Source organism: Zootoca vivipara, chromosome W (assembly GCF_963506605.1).
Source record: "Zootoca vivipara chromosome W, rZooViv1.1, whole genome shotgun sequence".
NCBI classification, from domain to species: Eukaryota; Metazoa; Chordata; class Lepidosauria; order Squamata; family Lacertidae; genus Zootoca; species Zootoca vivipara.
In genome coordinates, this window is record NC_083293.1 from 3076944 (window position 1) to 3098368 (window position 21425).

The 21425-nt window shown below is 43.4% G+C and overlaps 1 protein-coding gene across 5 annotated transcripts in view; it reads right to left on the minus strand.

Moving 5' to 3' along the window:
- Positions 1 to 442: 442 nt before the first annotated feature.
- LOC132591105 (motile sperm domain-containing protein 1-like) overlaps positions 443 to 21425 on the minus strand; it is a 39483-nt gene continuing 18500 nt past the window's right edge. The window contains exons 5-7 of one of the 5 annotated variants that reach the window (XR_009556980.1): positions 20635 to 20773; positions 4147 to 4555; positions 443 to 2151 (exon numbers count right to left, since the gene is read on the minus strand). Coding sequence is in view for 4 of the 5 variants with exons in the window: in XM_060270059.1 (XP_060126042.1) it covers positions 20508 to 20773 (266 nt within the window). In the remaining variant the exon portion in view is untranslated. Of the gene's footprint in view, positions 2152 to 3745; positions 4556 to 16094; positions 20774 to 21425 lie in introns of those variants that run through there. The other 4 variants (XM_060270060.1, XM_060270061.1, XM_060270062.1 and 1 more) reach the window with 4 other exon arrangements.

A 21425-nucleotide genomic window follows, 5' to 3' on the forward strand; every position in this document is an offset into this window, starting at 1 on the left:
AACAAAATACAAGCTACAGTCTCAAGCCACGGCTCTCACTCACTTACGACTAGTCTGATGACTCATCTGAGTCCTCGGCATTGTTCCACCTCCCTTTATCCCTCTGTGGGAACCACACCTTCTTCCTTCTATTAAGTGACGTCAGCCTCCCCCTTTCTTGTAATCCAGCCCTCCGTCTCTGCTTCACGCCGGGTGGATTATTAAGAGCTTCGGGAGAGCTGTTTCCTGATATCTCTCTAAACTGTTCACTCTGCTCCCCCTCTGCATTCCCCAATTCTGGGCCACCGTCCAAATCAGTCAGCTGTGAGTGTTCACTTGTTGACCCTATGCTGACAGAAGCGGACACGGGGCAATGGATTCAAACTACAAGAAAGAAGCTTCCACCTAAACATTAGGAAGAACTTCCTGACAGTAAGAGCTGTTCGGCAGTGGGATTTGCTACCAAGGAGTGTGGTGGAGTCTCCTCCTTCTTTGGAGGTCTTTAAGCAGAGGCTTGACAGCCATCTGTCAAGAATGCTTTGATGGTGTTTCCTGCTTGGCAGGGGGTTGTACTGGATGGCCCTTGGGGTCTCTTACAACTCTAGGATTCTATGACAGCCACCTGTCAAGAATGCTTTGATGGGGTTTCCTGCTTGTCAGGGGGTTGGACTGGATGGCCCTTGGGGTCTCTTCCAACTCTAGGATTCTAGGATTTTTATCCACTCTGATCCAGGGACATAGAGGCGAAACCTTTGGCAATGCTCGACACAGCTACCTTTGGACTAGAATGTCACTTTAGTTGAAAACCATCTTTAGAAATATTTTCTCTCCGGAAGTATTGTATTTTAAAAATCTGATTTCAATCCAAAAAAAACCATTTTTCTGGGGGGGTTTTAATATAGAAAAATCATTGATTTTTACCCACCCTGTCATGTGGTCATGCAGTGCTTTCAAACACTTACCTGGGATTGGCCACATAAAAGCCTCAAGTGTTCCTATTTTAAAGAACAAGGAACTGAGGCTAAGCAAGAATGATCTATCGCAGGCCCTCCAGATGTTTTGGACTACAATTCCCATCATCCCTGACCGCTGGTCCTGTTAGCTTGGGATCATGGGAGTTGTAGGCCAAAACATCTGGAGGGCCGGAGTTTGGGGATGCCTGCTTTGGATAGATCAGGCATAGGCAAACTCTGGCCCCCCAGCTGTTTTGGGACTACAATGCCCATCGTCCCTGACCGCTGGTCCTGTGAGCTAGGGACGATGGGAGTTGTAATCCCAAAAGAGCCGGAAAGGAGCAAACCAGGGATATTCTAGGGCAGGCATCTCCAAACTGCGGCCCTCTAGATGTTTTGGCCTACAACTCCCATGATCCCTAGCTAAGAGGACCAGTGGTCGGGGAAGATGGGAATTGTAGTCCAAAACATCTGGAGGGCCGAAGTTTGGGGGATGTCTGATCCAAAGGCTGGATCCAGCACAGCCTTTCCTGAATTGAGGTTTGAATTGAGGTTCCAGTAGTACCATGTCAAACAGGAGCCAATAAGCGCACGGATGTATTTTAAAATCATGATTACTTCTAATAAAATAACAATAAAAATTTTAAAAAATTAAATGATTCATATATAATACAGATTTCCTAAGCTGTAGAGAACATCTGGTGTAATAAATTTTAAATACTGGTATCTTTATTACAGTCCTAGACCAGCAAGAGAGAAAAAGAAAACCGATAATCCATAAAAGAGATAGTTCTTTAATATCCTCTTTGAGCAATACTGTTTCATAATCCTATTTCAAATTAAAATTGGGTTAAAATTTAAGGAGGGATACCGTAGTTCCCTTTAACTATTATCCGTTATCAATAACTTATCCGTTATCAATAACTTCATCATTGTTATTGATGTCACGACGTGTCTTAGTCTTGACGCGTAGTAACAGAATTTAGCCACATTCTTAGTGCGCTCTGGATTAAAATCCGCTAGCAGGGATCTAGTAAGCGTTTCTGTTGAGCGGCCTGGTAAGTTTTTTTAACGAGGGATCAATTATCTCCTTCCTCATGTCTCGATACGGTGTAATAGGTATTGTACTGCTTCGTTGAGCTTAGTGTTGCCAACACTGACTGGCAGATTTTCTGGTGGGTTTCACGCGTGTCTTTTCCCCTGGAGATGTCAGGGAAAGCTGAATAATTATAAATAAAATTATTATTAGAATCATAGAATCGTAGAGTTGGAAGAGACCACAAGGGCCACCCAGTCCAACCCCCTGCCGAGCAGGAAACACCATCAAAGCATTCTTGACATATGCCTGTCAAGCCTCTGCTTAAAGACCTCCAAAGAAGGAGGAGACTCCACCACACTCCCATGGAAAGGAATGGAAAGGGGATTAATCCGTTCCAGACGGTCCGCGGAGTACTTAAACTGAAGCGTTCATCAACTGAAGCGAACTTTCCCATTGAAAGTAATGGAAAGGGGATGAATCCGTTCCAGACGCTCCGCGGAGTACTCAACACGAAGCATGGGTGTACAGTGGTGCCTCGCTAGACGAATTTAATTTAATTTAATTCGTTCCACGGGTGTTTTCTTACAACGAAAAATTCGCCTGGCGAATACCATAGGAACGCATTGAATTTTATTTTTGCCTATAGGAACGCATTAATTGAATTTCAATTTATTCCTATGGGAAACCGCGATTCGCTAGACGAATTCTTCACAAAACGAATTTGTCTAGCGAGGCAACCTCCGCTCGAAAAATCCTTTCGTTAAGTGGAGATTTCGTTAAGCAGGGCATTCATGAAGCGAGGCACTGCTGCAATTGGTTCCGGAAGTCTGCTCATCAACTGAAGCAGGCATCCCCAAACTTTGGCCCTCCAGATGTTTTGGACTACAATTCCCATCATCCCCCGACCACTGGTCCTGTTAGCTAGGGATCATGGGAGTTGTAGGCTGCAGTTTGGGGATGCCTGAACTGAAGCATTCATAAACTGAAGCGAACTTTCCCATGGAAAGTAATGGAAAGCGAATTAATTTGTTCCAGACGGGTCTGCGGCGTTCATAAACCGAAAGTTCGTAAACTGAGGTGTTCGTAAACCGAGGTTCCGCTGCAATGTATTAAGTTTTAAGAAATAAATCTGTGTTGCAGATTTGGTAGCCGAGAATTCATCCGACATAGTTGTATGGTTGCAAAAGCCTGTCCTCTTTCCCCCCCTTTTGTAAAGTCCAGGGGTCAGCAAACTTTTTCAGCAGGGGGGCCGGTCCACTGTCCCTAGGACCTTGTGGTGGGCCGGACTAGATTTCTTTTTTTGGAGGGGGGAATAAACAAATTCCTATGCCCCCCAAATAACCCAGAGATGCATTTTCGATAAAAGGACACATTCGACTCATGTCAAAACACCAGGCAGGCCCCACAAATAACCCAGAGATGCATCCTATATAATAAAGTCCCTGTGTCTCTGCGTCCAGTCCCTGTGTCCGCGCTAATGCGCATGTGCCCCACGGACACAGGGACTGGACAAAGATGCGGGACGTACACACACACACGTTCTCTCCCCCCCCTCAACCCTCTGCCTCCCGTCCCCCTGCAGTGGCGGACCAAGATGGCGGCATCGGGCTCCAGGGCCGCGGCGGCGGGAACCCAGTACGGCTCCCGCCGCGAGCCGCGGCCCCGGAGCCCGATGCCGCCATCTTGGTCCACCGGCGGCGCCCCCTGACAACCCTACCTGGCCCGTGGGAGGAGCGGCGGGGCCGCGGCCTTCCCTCCCTCTCTGCGCTCGGCCGCGGGACACGATGGGAGAGCGCTTTGTTTAATTGGGTTCCCAGCGCACCGAGCGCAGAAAGGGAGGAAAGGCCGCGGCCCCGTCGCACCTCTAGCGCCCGTTTTCTTAACGGGCTGAATGAGACTAGTTTTCAATAAAAGGACACATTCTACTCATGTCAAAACACGCCCATTCCTGGACCGTCTGTGGGCCGGATTGAGAAGGCGATTGGGCCGCATCCGGCCCCCTGGGCCAAGTTTGTCTACCCATGCTCTGGGCCATCCCCCCACCCTGTTTTCTTAAACTGGATTCACCAAAAGTAGACAGGAAAATACGGCAGCTTCTACCATCGGGCGAGTGAGTGGCTTTCTATATTCCGCCATCCTGGCGTTTTCCTCTGTATTTAAATTTGCAATACTTACAGGCCAGTGGAACATTTGCAGACAGAACTGCCGGCTCCTATGGCGGTTAAACACTGAAGTCTGCGTGAATTTTAAAAACATGCAATTTTAAAAAGAAAGCACAAAGGAGATTTTTGCACGGCTAGACGTAGGTAGAAAAGTTTCTCCCAATTCCCTTTTCCTTCAACCATTTCATGGCTGTTGGTCGAAAAGTGCTTCCGAGCGACGAGTCTTTCCAGTGAAAACAGAGTTAAAACTTTCCTTTCCAAAAAAAAAAAAAATCACCAGATGATTTTTGCACCCAAACAGGAGTCAAGAGGCCCATGTTCAGGAGGCAGATTTAAAATACGGTAAAAAAAAAAGGAGAAAAAAATATGGGCATCCAATTGTGTTATTGCTCATGTTCTTAATATGACCATCGTGACGAGACCTGCAAGAATCAGAAGACAGAGTCCACTTATTTCCCAAATAAATGATCTATAAAGAATGAAAGAAAATCTTGAAATATTCATTTAGCAAAAGCCCCAAATCATTTCTCTTAGGAATGCTACCGGACGACATCAAACCCAAGGACAGATGCTGTAAAAATTGGAAGGCTACAAGTGCCCCGAGCAAAGAAGAGTGGCGAGAAAAATTATTTATTTAATTATTATAATCTGGCAAAAAAAACCCGATGAAATTAACAGTACAGTGGTGCCTCGCTAGACAAATTTAATTCGTTCCACGGGTCTTTTCTTATAACGGAAAATTCGTCTAGCGAATCCCATAGGAATGCATTGAAATTCTTTTGAATTTTTTTTTTGCCCATAGGAACGCATTAATTGAATTTCAATGCATTCCTATGGGAAACCGCGATTCGCTAGACGAATTTTTCGTAAAATGAATTCGTCTAGCGAGGCAACCTCTGCTCGAAAAATCCTTTCGTTAAGCAGAAATTTTGTTAAGCAGGGCATTCGTTAAGCGAGGCACCACTGTATAAAAAATGAAGAATCACAAAAGAACTGGAAACCATTCACAAATTATTTACAAAATAAGTTAGAGAAGCCAAATCTCTAAAATAGTAAATTCAAAGAATCAAAGAATCATAGAGTTGGAAGAGACCCCAAGGGCCATCCAGTCCAACCCCCTGCCAAGCAAGAAACACCATCAAAGCATTCCTGACATATGCCTGTCAAGCCTCTGCTTAAAGACTTCCAAAGAAGGAGACTCCACCACACTCATTGGCAGCAAATCCCACTGTCGAACAGCTGTTACTGTCAGGAAGTTCTTCCTCATGTTTAATTTTGAAGCTATGTAATGAAATAAGCAAAACAGGGAAGCTGAGAAACGTTAATAAATTGTCTGAAATTATTGTAATTATTAGATTAAGGTATTTAAAAGGGACCCAGGTGGCGCTGTGGGTTAAACCACTGAGCCTAGGGCTTGCTGATCAGAAGGTCAGCGGTTTGAATCCCTGCGACGGGGTGAGCTCCCGTCGCTCGGTCCCAGCTCCTGCCAACCTAGCAGTTCGAAAGCACGTCAAAATGCAAGTAGATAAATAGGTACCGCTCCAGCAGGAAGGTAAATGGCGTTTCCGTGCGCTGCTCTGGTTCGCCAGAAGCGGCTTTGTCATGCTGGCCACATGACCTGGAAGCTGCACGCCGGCTCCCTCGGCCAATAACGCGAGATGAGTGCCGCAACCCCAGAGTAGGTCACGACTGGACCTAATGGTCAGGGGTCCCTTGACCCTTTACCTTTATGTAGGGTTTACTTGGAATAAATAGGATAAGTTCAGATTTGGTTGAGAAGTCGTAGTTAAGGGAAGGGGGGGAAATATGGGGGGGAGGTCGCTGAGGGAATTGAATAAGACAACTGTACAAAGTTATGGCTGTAAACTTATTTTTATTGTAATGATTGAGTCAAATAATAAAGTTTATTTTAATAATAATAATAATAAAAAGACAGAGTCCAGTTATTTCAGCTTAACTTGAGAAATAACCCGCAGCGAGAGGTTTCTTTTTTTTTTCCTGGTACAAAGAAGGCTTTATTCCATGTTGGTTTTTTTAAAATGATTTTTATTGGTTTTTATACAAACTAGACAGACAAAACATACAATATAAGCTCTGTCCCTTCGATTTCCCCCCAACCACAGGTCCACCTCTGCCACCGGTAGTGCCCATGGGCGTTGAGAACCGAAGGGGTCCATTGTACGCTGGGTTTGGCCTCCCCCCTTCCCTCCTCCCCCCTCATCCCCTCCCTGCCCCTGAGAGGACAGGGATGGAGGATCTCTGAGGCTTGGTTTTCCCCCCAGCTGATTCTTCAACATAACAATCCAATTGACAATAAGACAATAAAAAGAAAAAAGAAAAAAAAGAAAAAGAAAGAAAAAAACATAAATTCCCAAATCTTATTTTCTTAACATTATAATTGTGACTTCCTCGATTCTCTTCCTCCTGGTTTTCCTAACTTCTCTAATTTATTATTCAAAATCTTATTCTTATAATATTAACTTAATCCTCCTCCTTCTTCGTGCTGTCCTCCCACGGGCCCCCTCCTGCCACAAGCGGAACCCGCAGGGTCCAGCACTTCAAAGGTTCCATTTTTGTGTCTGGGTTTCCTTCCACCCCCTCCCCTCCCCCCAGGGCACCCCCTGCCACTGGGTGCCACCAAGCAAAGAGAGGAAGACAGGCAGCTCTCTGCCCAAACACCTATCTAAACATAAACATATTGATATTAATCTAAAAATTCTTTCCTCAGCCACTCTTTTAACTCCCTCCAGAAAACTCCTTAATTTTTAAAACACTCTCCCCCTCCTCTCCCTATGTCCTTTCCCCCAATTGGATCAGCATTTCCTTTAACTAGCCAAGATTTCAAAAACCGTTATTCAGAAACCAAAAAGAAAACCTTTTAACTAAGTTCTCACCCTACTCCAGTTCTTTCCCTCTTCCAACTCCAGGCCCCTGTTCCCCCCTCTCCCTGCCCTTCCCCTCCCTGAATAACTACTCCACATTTCAGTCCTTCCAGGATCTTCCTTTCCATTGATCTTCATTTCCCTTTGCTTCTCATCGTCACTCTGTTCTTCCTTTTCAAATCCTTGTTTTGCCTCATCCACAAAGTATTTTTTGTGGTCCCGTTCACCTTCAAAATTGTCCAAATTGTCATCAGCTTGCTGCTCCTCATATATAGTCTCAGAGTCTGAATTATTTTCTAGATCGTGATCATGAACCTCATTCTCCATTGATGGTATATTAGGATGTTGCCGTTCCTTATAAATGTCCTCCCATGTTTGTAAATAGTTCAACACAGCCTCCTGGAAGGCTCGAGAGTACTTTGTTTTCATATTTCATATTTCTCTTAACCACAAGCAGACAGAAGATGCAAAGGGTGCTGGAAAATTCCTTCCTGTTACATGGTCAGATCCATCTTGGCTGATCTTCTCTTTTGTCTTTAACTCCATCACAAGTCCAATCTTAATTCCATATTTTTTTTCTTCCACAACAATGTAATATATTTTCTTAATCCTTTGACAACTTGACAGCTATTGACAGCTGTCAAAACACTTTTTCCTTGTTAATGCTTAACCTCAAGGGGTGCCGGATTCGGGAGCCGAGAAGGGTTGTAAAAGTCTTTCTTTCTCTCGGGTCCACAGTTCAAAAACTCTTTTTTCCCCCCTTTTCGGCTTGAAAATAATGCGCCTCTCAATTAGCCATTAGGAAGAGATCGACTTCCGTTTTTTTAGATCTCTCCCTATTTTCCAGATTACTAATTTTAAAGTCCAAATGTAGATTTCACTTACTTTATGGAAATCTCTTATTTCTTGGGGATTCCGGTTCCGGGCGCACTAGAGAGCGGAGGGGAAAAAGCGGAGCTCCGTGTTCACGGAGATTAAGACTTACAAAATTAAGACTTACGAGGGTCGGAGGCAAAAACAGGGGGGTGAGCGCTTAATACACCCCCTCCTTATACAACAGCAAAGCACAGGGCTTTGCTGGAGAAAGGAACAGCGGCGTAAGAAGGCAGAACTCCGTGCCGGCACCCCTCTTATTAGTGGTGGTGGAGGCGACGGAGAGGAGCCAAACGCAGATCGCAAACGCAATCAAGTTGCCTATCGACAGAGCGCCCCCGAATCCGCCTAGTAAGCGCCCAGGACTCCCTGATCTGAGAAGAGGGAAAGTAACCGGTTTGGAAACACAGAAAAAAACTAAAGATCAAGGATATTGTAACAAACCGGAGAAGAAAGATCAGGGGATTGTTTGCAACATCACGAAAAGAACCTGCTAAGTATAACTCTACATGTTATTTTTTTAAACGGACTATCTAGTGAGGAGCTCGTCACACTGTAGCATTGGGAGAGACTGAACTGAAAGAAGGATTTTAGACTCCCGCCCCCCCCCCAAAAATCGGGTCTTTAAAATATACTTCAAAGTAGAGAGAACAGGACTTTCGAAAGGAGTGGGGGGGGGAGGAAGAGGCGGAAGCGCCAAAAGAAATTTATAGCGTGCATTAAAGAGAGGAGTAAGGACATTTTGCCTATTCAACTTTGCTTTTTACAACTTTATGCGAGGGGAGACCTGGGAGAAGGGCAAAATGGAGACCTAAAATGTGCTAAGTCACGCAGCCTTCCTTCTTCCGTCTTCTTTACGGAAACAGAGGAGCAAGGAGAGAGCAATTAAAGGAATAAAGTAAAGTGGTCAAAGGGAAAGCAGAGACAGTCAAACAGCGACACCCTGTGGACAGAAAGAACTTTTACAGCTTGTAGTTCGTAATTTTAAACACATTGTGCCTAAAGACCAGCCAATACATAATAGAGAGGGTGCTGCACCTGGTGGACTGAACGTTGTATAAGATGCTAAAGGGAAAATAATGTCTTGCTGAAATTGAGCCAAGGGGGATTCCCAAAATTGAAAGGAGCAAATCAGGACGTGTTTATAAGTGGGGGCAAGGCTTGCATCTCCTTTAAGAAAATATATTGGACTTTGTAAAACATTTCAGGATAGGAGAATGATGTCAACAAGGAATACGAAAGCAGGTGCATCAGGAAATCAAAATAGAAGACAATCGATGACTATAGACAATGATGCATTAGCTGACATAAAGGAGCTGATTACTGAAATGAATAAATCGTTAAATGAAAAATTAGATTCGATGGAAGCTAAAATTGAACAAAAATCTAAAACAATTGAACAAAATTCTAAAATGATGGCTGAAAACTCTAAAGTGATCTCAGAAATGTCGGGTCAGATAAAGGAACTGAGTGGCAAGAATAAGGAATTAGACAAAGCGGTGAAAGAGGTGAATTTAAAAATAAATAAACAGGATGATTCGATAAAGAAGATAATTTTAGAAAATAAAGAAATACAAAAAGTACAAACAGAAGAAGCAAAGGAAAGACAAAGATTGAAGCAGCAGCAAGAAGAGTTGGCAGACCAGATGGCCATGCTGGAAATGAAACAAAAAGCATTAATTCTGCGCGTGAGGGGCGTGCCGGAGGTCCCAAACGAGCAAATAGATGAAAAAATAGTAAAGGAGCTAGCAGCATGGCTAAATGTTAAAGAAGAGGATCTTTGGTTAGATATAGATAAAATCTTCAGAATAAGAACGGATAGGAGGAGAACCGACAAGATGCCAGGCGACTGCTTGATTCATATGAACTCGATGTTGTTGAAGGACAAAATTTTACAGAGGAAAAAACAAACAAATTTGGTAATAGAAGGGAGAACAGTTTCCATCTTTAAAGAAATTCCAAAGAGACTGAGAATGAAAAGACAGAATTACAGAGTATTAACAGACGCCCTGAGTAAAGGGGGAAGTTGGTATGTTTGGGAATTCCCCGAAGGAGTGACATTTTCATTTAAAGGAAGAAGGAAGACAATAAGGTCGGCAGAAGAAGCGGAAAGATTTGCCAAGAGAAACAAGAAGGATCTGAGGGGGGAGGAGGAGGAGGAGAGCAACGAAGAAGAAGAAGGTCAAATTGAGGGATAACCGAAGGTTTAAATGTATTGAATGGTTTCGATAGTGTTGATTGATTTTTTTTTTCCTCTTCTCTCTTTTTCCTTTTTTTTCTTTTTGTATTCTCACTGTTTGAGGTATTTTTAGCTGTGTTAAGACAATTGAATTTAAACTATAGTAAATTATTAACAATTATTAAGATCTATTCAGATTTGAGGGAGGAAATAGGAGGGATCAAACAGATAAAGAAGAAGTTTGAGGAATCATTGATATTTTCTTCGTGTATAAAATTCTTTGCAAATTCGTGAAATTTATTTTAGTACCGTGTTTCTCATATTATAAGACATGTCTTATATTTATTTTTTCCTCAAAAAAACACACTATGGCTTATTTTCAAGGGATGTCTTATTTTTTCCCTCCTCCTCCTGCCGCGGCCGGCATTGCTGCTGCGCCTATCACTATGTCTTATTTTCGGGGTATGGCTTATATTCCTTGAATGCTTAAAAATCCTGCTATGGCTTATTTTATGGGTATGTCTTAAAATATGAGAAACAGGGTAGTTGGGAAAGTGAATATCATCTTAATAAAGGAATGAATCTCAATATTATTTCCTGGAACGTGAACGGTTTAAATAATAAAATTAAAAGGAATAAGATAGAGCATGTGTTGAAAAAAGTCAATGGGATGTGATATGCTTACAAGAAGTTCATGTTGCAAAAAAGCATGAAAGAGTTTTGAAAAACAAAAAATTGGGGGAAGAATTTGTTTCGCTAGACTGGAGAAAGAAGAGAGGGGTAGTAACATATATCAAACATAATATCAAAACAGAAAAGGTATTTCAAGATAAGGAAGGGAGAGTGGTCGGAACGAGACTCTATCTTCCCAACGGTAATGTTATGGTAATAAATATTTATGCGCCAAATGGGGGGAAAACAAATTTTTTCAAGGAATTAAATGATTGGATAGGAGACCATGTGAACGATGAAGAATTAATTCTGGTAGGGGATTTTAACGGGGTGGTGAGACGAGATCTAGATAAATCAAATAATGGGAAAAAGAATAAAGGGAAATTACCAGGCGTGTTTTTCAATATTGTGGAAAACTTTGAATTGGTGGATTGTTGGAGATTGAGAAATGAAAGAGAGAGAAAGTATACATTTTTCTCAGAATCCAAAAAATCAGCGTCAAGAATAGATATTATGTGGGTATCTAAAAATTTAATCCCAAATTTAGTTAAAACTGAAATTATGATAAAGTCCTTGACAGATCACAACCCGGTGATGTTGACGATAAAAGACAATCATAAGAAACTAACCAGATGGCGTCTAGATGAGAGTGTTTTAAACGATGAGAATTTTATAAACAAAATGAAGAAAGAAATAAAGGAATTTTTCCAAATCAATGAAACAGAAGATATGAGCCTAGAAACAGTCTGGGATGCAAGTAAAGCATTTATAAGAGGTATGTATATACAACAAAGAAGCAAAATAAAAAAGGAAAGGGAAAAGAATTTAAACATAATTAAGGGGAAATTAGAGGAAGGAGAAAAAGAATTAGCTAAAAATCCTAAAAATGAGAAAGCAGCAACACAAGTTAAAATTTGGCAAAATGAGTTATCTGTATTAATGGGCCATGAGATAGAAAAGAAAATCAAATGGGCAAAACAGAGAACATTCGAAGCCGGGGGGAAAATTGGGAAATTATTGGCATGGAGGTTAAGGAAACAACAAAGTGGGCAAATAATCACAAATATCAGAAATGGTGGAGAAAATTGGACTAAAAGAGAAGATATACAAAAATGTTTTGTGAAATATTACAAGAAATTATATACAGGGAGGAAAGTAGAGGGGGCGAAAATAGAAGAATATCTAAAAACTTGTAAAGTACCACAGATAAATGAAGAGGAGAAAAGAATTTTAAACAACCCAATATCAGCACAAGAGATTCAGGAAAGCATAGGTAAATTCAAAATAGGGAAATCACCGGGACCCGATGGCCTTTCCAATTTACATTATAAAGTATTTAGATCAGAATTAGAAGAGACGTATCAGAAATTAGTAAATAAAATATTGGAGAAAGGTGCTATTCCAAAAACCTGGCAAGAGGCGTATATAACATTAATACCTAAAGGAGATAAAAGTAACGATCAGGTAGAAAATTTTAGACCCATCTCCCTATTGAATTCAGATTACAAAAATTTTGCCGGAATTTTAGCAAATCGCCTGAAAGGGATTCTCAATAGAATTATAGGAACAGATCAGCAGGGTTTCCTACCAGAAAGGAAGATGAGCAAAAATGTGAGAATATTATTAGATCTTATAGAGTTTTTGGACTGGAACCCTGGGAAAAAAGCAGCGTTTATATTCCTGGACGCAGAGAAAGCTTTTGATAACGTAAATTGGAATTATATGGATAAAATGATGGTGAAAGTAGGAATAGAAGGGAAATTTCTCCAGGGTATAAATGCAATATATAAAAAACAAGTAGCGAAGCTGATCATTAACGGGGAATTATCAGATGAATTCGAAGTGTCAAAGGGGACACGCCAGGGGTGCCCATTGTCACCTCTCCTGTTTGTGTTAGCGATAGAATGCTTGTTAAAAATAATAAAGGAGGATGAGAACATCAAAGGGATTAAAGTTAGGAATAATGTGTTTAAAATCAAAGCATTCGCCGATGATGTAGTGATAATGGTAGAGGATCCAATAGAATCAATAAAAAACATTAAATTGGAGTTACAAAAATATGGAGAGGTGGCAGGGCTAAAGATAAATTGGAAAAAAACTAAAATAATGGTTAAAAATATAAGAGGAAAAGAAGAAGAGGAGATGAAAGCAATAGCAGAGTGGGAAATTGTAAAGAAAGTAAAGTATTTAGGAATTGAAATAACAGCAAATAATATAAATTTATTTGAAAACAATTATGTCAAAATTTGGAAATCTATTAAAAAAGATTTAGAAAGATGGGGAAATTTAAAATTATCATTCTCAGCTAAAATTGCGGCAATCAAGATGTCAGTTTTACCCAAAATGTTATTTCTTTTCCAAATGCTCCCTATTATAGATAAAAAAGAGGTTTTCGAGAATTGGAGAAGGGATTAAGCAAATTTATATGGGAGGGGGGAAAAGCCAGAATTCAATTTAGGTTACTTACTGATATTAAAGAAAGAGGGGGGTGGGGAGTCCCAGATTTAAAGATCTATTATGCTGCGGCAGGCTTGTGTTGGGTCAAGGATTGGATAAAATTGGAAAATAAAGAAATTTTGGATTTGGAAGGGTTTAGAAATTTAGCAGGTTGGCATACATATTTATTAAATGAAAAGAAAGGAAATTTAAAAGAATTCTCAGATCATGTTTTCAAAAAAGCATTATTAAAGATCTGGATGGAGTATAAACACTTGTTGGAATCCAAAGCGCCTTGGTGGATATCACCTTTGGAGATGACAGCTTTAAGTAACAGAACTTACGATAAGAAATGGTTAACGTATGAGGAATTATTAATAAAGGAAAATGGGAAATTAATATTGAAACCGTATCATGAAATCAGGGACAAGTGCTCGAGCTGGCTGCAGTATCATCAAATGCAGAGTCTATTGAACAAACACAGGGAAATTGGTTTTGCAGATAATAAATCTAAGTTACAGGAGATATTATTAGATAATGAAAGTAAACCACTGGCAAAATTATATAGTCATCTGTTAGAGTGGGAAATGAAGGATGAAGAAGTGAAATGTACAATGATGAGATGGGCACAAGATCTAGGAAGACCAATTTATAGAGCGCAGTGGGATAAACTGTGGAGGGAAGGTATGAAATTCACAGCTTGTACAAATATAAAAGAGAACATGATGAAGATAATATATAGATGGCATCTCACACCAGAAAAGCTAGCAAAAATTTATAAGACCAATTCGAAAGAATGTTGGAAATGCAAAGAAAAATTGGGAAATTATTTTCATTGCTGGTGGCAGTGTGATAAAATTTATGAATTTTGGAATAATGTGTATGAGAAGTTAAAAAAGATGTTGAGGTTTACATTTGAGAAAAAACCAGAAATACTTTTATTAAGCATGGTGCCAGACAATTTCCCTAATGATAGGAAAAATATATTATTATATGCATGTGCAGCAGCACGCCTCCTTATAGCAAAGAACTGGAAAGGAGAGAGAGTACCAACAATTGGCGAATGGCAAGAAAAATTAGTGGAATTCATGAATTTGGCAAAGATGACAGCAGCAATTAGAAATATTTCGATACAAAAAAGCAAGGCAGAATGGAAATATGTTGAGGATTATCTTAAAAAAGAAAAGATAAATACAAATTTGGTGATATGCTTCGATTAAAATACATATAGAATGAGCAACAACGGATAATAAATAGAGGAAAGATCAATTTAGCAGATGATATGTGAATAGAGATAAGTAGATACGGATATATTGGTGGGGGTAAAAAAGCTAGAGCAGGATAAGGAAGAATTGATAAAGGGAAGTGATGTTCATACAATAGGAATTGTTTTTTATCTGTACCACATTTTAGTATTTATGTATGTGTTGCAGTTTTGTTTTGTTTTTTTCTCTCTCTCTCTGTGTATGTATGTGTACATATATCTAATACGCGAATGTATGTGTATGTATATATATATATATATATATATATATATATATATATATATATATATACACACACACACACACACACACATACGGTATTTCTCTCTTTTTTGTGCTTTTTATCCCCTTTTCTCTCTTTTTTTTGACTTGGAGGTGTCTTTGTACAATCCAATGTATGAGTTATGATTTATGATTTATGATTTTGATTTATGTTTCCGTTTTGTAATTATAAAATATGAAATAAAGGCTTTTTTAAAATCTAAAAAAAAAAAGGAAATCTCGTATTTCTTGGAAGAATCCGCCGCTTGCCGGGTGAGGACTCGGAGCTTCGCTTCTAGGAGGTAAGTTGGAACCCAAAATGGCTCCCGCGACGCCACTCCGCTGGCTCTCGATCGCTCTACTGAGCTCTCGGGCAGCGGAGGAATCGCGAAACAGAGCACCGCTGGGCAAAATGAGTCACCGGGACGCTCTTCCCGGTGCTTTTACGGGGAGTCCGCTCGCTCTGCGGACTCCCCCCCCCCGCGAGGCCAAGGACTTCGGAGCGCGAAGTCCCTGCGTCCTTCTTCCTCAGCGCGACGAACCGGAAGCCTTAACCCGCAGCGAGAGGTTTCTTAGGTGCGGAGCACACAGAAAAGCTCATTCACTGGGAGCCACATGGATGTTTGTGAATATTTGGGAAACACAGTTTGCATTGTACAAACGCCGAAAGGTCAGGGAGCTCATCTTTGCTTTCGGTTGCAATCAGGGTGGACTGGATTCCAAGCGATTTCAAGAAGGATTTCAATCACTAGTTAGCGAGACTTGATTTGAATCGTATTTTTTCCCTTACAGAAAGGTTCAGCCTCGCTGGCCATCCTCTTCATATTGACAAGCAGGGGAAGCTTTCCTTTGGGGAATCCTTTACAGAAAGGTTCGGCCTCGCTGGCATCCTCTTAATATTGACAACCAGAGGAAGGTTAAATTTTCAGAGTAGTTTTTGCAGTTCTATCAAAAATGACTGTGATTTGGTTCTACTATGAGAGATACATTAGACAGATAACGATGAAATGATGATGAATGATGTTTCATAAGTGAACTGTTTCCATTTGGACAGCTTTTCTGCTGTACGTGAGAAGGAGAAAAAGAATCATTTCCTTCATAACAATATAAACAATTTTTTTAAAAAAATTTAACTTAAGACTGAGTTTCAGCGCAATGGAAAACTAAAAAAAATCATAGAATCCTAGAGTTGGAAGAGACCACAAGGGCCATCCAGTCCAACCCCCTGCCAAGCAGGGAACACCATCAAAGCATTCTTGACATATGCCTGTCAAGCCTCTGCTTAAAGACCTCCAAAGAAGGAGACTCCACCACACTCCTTGGTAGCAAATTCCACTGCCGAACAGCTCTTACTGTCAGGAAGTTCTTCCTCATGTTGAGGTGGAATCTTCTTTCTTGAAGTTTGAATCCATTGCTCCGTGTCCGCTTCTCTGGAGCAGCAGAAAACAATCTTTCTCCCTCCTCCATATGACATCCTTTCATATATTTGAACATGGCTATCATATCACCCCTTAACCTTCTCTTCTCCAGGCTAAACATACCCAGCTCCCTAAGCCAGTGGTTCCCAACAGGTGGTCCGTGGACCCCCAGGGGTCCGCGAGCTATGCCAGAGGGGTCCGCAAGATGCTATTAGAATCACCTGGGTTGGGGGGGGGCGAGGGGCCCTCTCCTCCCTATCTTTCCCTTTTTCCCTCACCTGGGGGGGCCTCCCTCCTTTTCCTCTTCTCCTGGGGCGGCTGGGGTGGCGACGGCTGCGGCGACGAGGCAGGGCCGTCGCGTGGTGGGAGGTCCCGGGCTTCGGAGCTCTTCCCGGCCGCAGGCGGGCTCGCTGGGGGGCTTTAGCGGCTCCCCGCTTGATCCGCCGGGCGATTCCGACGCCCACGCGGCTGCCGCGGACCCCAGGGGTCCGTCAATCCTCCAGCCGGGCGTTTTCGGTGTCGCTCCGGTGGGGTCGCGGGGGGGGGGGGGGCTCCAGCGGCTCCCCGGTCAATCCGCCGGGCTCACTTGGCGCCCGCGTACCGGCGGCGGCAGTTCCGGCGGTCTGGAGGCTAGGCTGGCGGCACGGGCATGCTGGTCGCTCTCAGGAGCTTCGCGCTGCCGTGCCGTGCGCCATCTTGCCTCGCCGGAAGTCCGTCAGCAATGCAAAGCGCCCTTTTCCTCGCCGCACGTCGCGACACACAAGCCGGTGTCTCGTGGCACAGTACTGTGCCGCGGAACACCAGTTGAGAAACGCTGCTCTATATGACATCCTTTGATATATTTGAACATGGCTATAATATCACCCCTGAACCTTCTCTTCTCCAGGCTAAACATACCCAGCTCCCTAAGCCGTTCCTCATAAGGCATCGTTTCCAGGCCTTTGACCATTTTCGTTGCCCTCTTCCGGACACGTTCCAGCTTGTCAGTATCCTTCTTGAACTGTGGTGCCCAGAACTGGACACAGGACTCCAGGTGAGGTCTGACCAGAGCGGAATACAGTGGTCCTATTACTTCCCTTGATCTAGATGCTATACTCCTATTGATGCAGCCCAGAATTGCATTGGCTTTTTGAGCTGCTGCATCACACTGTTGACTCATGTCCAGTTTGACATGACTTCTACCATGTTTCTCCTAAAATAAGACACGTCTGATATTTATTTTTCCTCCAAAAAAACACACCACGGCTTATTTTCGGGGGATTTCTTATTTTTTCGAGCGGGAGCTGGCAACAGCATGCTGCACCGACCCCCGACCCGTTGAGAGTCGGCAGCAGCGCACCGCGCGGGACCCGTTGAGAGCCAGGGAGCAGAAAATAAAAATGGCAAGGCTGCCCTTGTAACAAAGCACAATAATAATACTGCGGAGCTGCGAAGCTCAGCGGGGTTCCGGCCCTCCCATTTGCGTGCTACTGGGGAGCAGAAGAAACGCCGTGATCCAAGGATCCAAATGCGTCGGCGGAGCAGGAAGCAGCCGCGGAGGCGGCTGTGAGAGAAGCGGCGGAGGGACCGGCAAGAGGCCTCTCAGCTGATCGGGCGCCTCTTCGCCACCGCTGCAGCGCTCAGGGCGCTCGCCCCCAGTCACCCACGCAGATCCCGGGCTTCACCTGCAGCCGCAGCTGCCTCTCACCAGGTTCTTCACGCTGCGCTGTGCTCCCCGAAGCGGCTCCCACCCCCGCAAAACACAGTGAGGCGGCCGCGGGGGAAGTGCCGAGAGCGCCCAGGAGCGCGGCTGCAGCGACGGTAATCCCAGGGGCTGCGGAGGTGGCTGTGGGCACGCGCCAAGCCCCAAAGCACGGCGGCGGCGGTGGAGACGGCCACTGCGAGTGGCATGAAAAGAAGAAGGTCGCCAGCAAGCGCGCTGTTGCCTCTTGCCGGCTCTTCCGAAGGCCCTTAAATGCCTTCCTTGCCAGACCTGCTCCCCCACTACGGCTTATTTTGGGGGTATGTCTTATATTTAATCAACTCGTGAAAAGCCTGCCATGTCTTATTTTGAAGGCACGTCTTATATTATGAGAAACACGGAAGATACAAGACTCCTAGATCCTTTTTTTTTTTTTGCCCAAGTGTATTACAGTGGTACCTCAGTTTAAATACACAATTGATTCCGGAAGTCTGTACTTAACCTGAAGCGTACTTAACCTGAAGCAAACTTTCCCATGGAAAGTGGATTAATCCGTTCCAGGTGGTCCGCAGAGTACTTAAACTGAAGCATACTTAACCTGAAGCAAACGTTCCCATTGAAAGTAATGGAAAGTGGATTAATCCGTTCGAGACGGGTCCACGGAGTACCATAGCTGCCAGGTTTTCCCTTTTCTCGCGAGGAAGCCTATTCAGCATAATGGAAAATCCCTTTAAAAAAGGGATAACTTGGCAGCTATGCGGAGTACTCAACCTGAAGCGTACTTAACCCGAAGTATGAATGTAATTGGTTCTGGAAGTCCGTACTTAACCTGAAGCGTACTTAACTTGAAGCGATCTTTCCCATTGAAAGTAATGGAAAGTGGATTAATCCGTTCCAGACAGGTCCGCGGAGTACTTCAACTGAAAGTACTCAAACCGAGGCGTACTTAAACCGAGGTATGACTGTAATCTACATTTCTCCCTGTTAAAATTCATCTTGTTTGCTTTGGCCAAGTTCTCTAATCTGTTAAGGTCATTTTGAAGTGTGATCCTGTCCTCTGAGGTATTAGCTACCCCTCCCAATTTGGTGTCACCTGCAAACTTGCTCAGGATGCCCTCAAGCCCATCATCCAAGTCATTGATGAAGATGTTGAATAAGACTGGGCCCAAGACAGAACCCTGTGGCACCCCACTAGTCACTACTCTCCAGGATGAGGAGGAGCCATTGATGAGCACCCTTTGGGTTCGGTCAGTAAGCCAGTTCCAAATCCACTGAATGGTAGCATTGTCTAGCCCGCATTTGACCAGCTTCTTTACAAGAATATCATGGGGCACCTTGTCAAAGGCCTTGCTGAAACCAAGGCTATATCCACAGCGTTCCCTTCATCTACCAGGCTTGTAATTCTGTCAAAAAATGAGATCAGATTAGTCTGACATGACTTATTTTTCAGAAACCCATGCTGACTTTTAGTGTTCACAACGTTCCTTTCTAGGTGCTCACAGACCGTTTGCTTAATGATCTGCTCTAGAATCTTTGATGTCAGGCTGACTGGGCGGTAATTGTTTGGGTCCTCTCTTTCCCCCTTTTTGAAAATAGGGACCACATTTGCCCCCCTCCAGTCTGCGGGGACTTCGCCTGTTCTCCAGGAATTCTCAAAGATTACTGCCAGTGGTTCTGAAATCACCTCTGCCAGTTCTTTTAATACTCTTAGATGTAGTTCATCTGGCCCTGGAGACTTGAATACATCTAAACTAGCCAAGTATTCTTGTGCTACCTCCTTACTTGTTCGGGGCTGTGTTTCCCCTGCTGAATCATCTGCTCCATATTTTTCTTTTCAGGTCGGGCATTGTTTTCTTTTTTGGAGATGAATTATTTCCTGATGAATAGCCTTTGGACCAGGCTTCCTCAACTTTGGCCCTCCAATTATAGTCTCTTTGGCGTAGAATCATAGAATCATAGAGTTGGAAGAGACCCCAAGGGCCATCCAGTCCAACCCCCTGCCAAGCAGGAAACACCATCAAAGCATTCTTGACATATGTCTGTCAAGCCTCAAACTTGTCCATTACAAGCCTACTTGTCCCATACCAGTGTTTTCCTAATGTTGAGGTGGAAGCTTCTTTCTTGTAGTTTGAATCCATTGCTCCGTGTCCGCTTCTCTGGAGCAGCAGAAAACAATGTAACCTAAGTATAATGTAACCTAAACAGAAAACTATAGAAAAATTCTGCCCCCAAAAGCATTTAATTTCCAAAATCCGATTTAAATAAAAAAAGTTCGATTTAAATCAAAATCCGATTTTTAAAAACTTTCTTTTTTTAAAAAAAAAACATTGATCTTTATCCACCCTGGTTGCAATTTGCTGACATGGGCCTCAAGCAGGGACTCGACTATAGGTTTGTATTTTTTAAAAAACCCATTTATTTACCACAGCTGCCAAGTCTCCCGTATTCCCCGGGAAATCCCTGTTTTTCCAGCTGTTCCTAGCTGAAAAAACGGATTTTTTTTTGTTTCCCCCCGGTTTATTCTGGTGCGGCGGCCATTTTGGAACTGGGCGGAGCATGCTCAGAAGCGACTTTTGGTGCTGCTCTGCCCAGTTCCACAATGGCCGCAGTGCGACTTCTGGCGCGGTGGCCATTTTGGAACTGGGCAAAGCAGCATCCCAAGCCCGCTTCTGAGCATGCTCCGCCCAGTTCCAAAATGGCGGCAGCGCTACTTCCGGCCTGCTACTTCCGGCCAGTCCCTTATTTCTCCGACAGCAACCACTCGGCCAGCGCCAAATCCCAAAACAAAACAACGACCAAAAAAATGCGTACCTAATACATAAGCTGCTACTAACTTTTGATTCACACTTAAGTGGAGGTGGAGGGGCACGAGCGAACCCCCTTCTCCCAGCGTGGGAAGCATGAGAGCCGCAATGCAGACGATTCCGAGGAACACGGTGAGCAAACTCGGCCCCGATGAGGCGATTCTGTTTTCTGGAAAAAGGAAAAGGCATTTGACACTATGGAAAGGGGCAGAATTCCCTTTCCTTCCCTCCCCCCTATTGAATTTAGTAAATAACAAAATATTTTTTTAAATCTTTATTACATTGCAAAGTAAATACATCAAAAGAACTTACCTTCCAAGTCCCGGACTGCAGAATCCGGGACCGGCAGCCGTGTGACGCCGGAAGTTGCGTCGACGTAACTTCCGGTGTCGCTTTGCCCTTCTATGGGCACCAAAAATGGCCGCCGCCGGCTCCAAAAGTCGCTTGTACGCACGTCAGGAAGAACGTCGACGCAACTTCTGGTGTCGTTTCGCCCTTCTATGGGCATCAAAAGTGGCGGCCGCCGACCAGAAGTCGCGTCTATGCACATCCGGACATGCGTAGATGCGACTTTTGAAGCCGGCGGCGGCCATTTTGGATGCCCATAGAAGGGCAAATCGGAAAGGGAAAAAATGGCCGCCGGCAGGAGAAAATAACGGAGAAAAACGGGAGACGAAGTGATACGGGGGAACCACCGGGAAAAGGTAAGTAAAAACGGGGGGTTTCCCGGGGGAAACGGGCTACTTGGCAGCTATGAAAGAAAACCATACATAAAGAATAATAATCCAGTAAAACAGAAAGAAAAAGGAAATAAGAAAAAG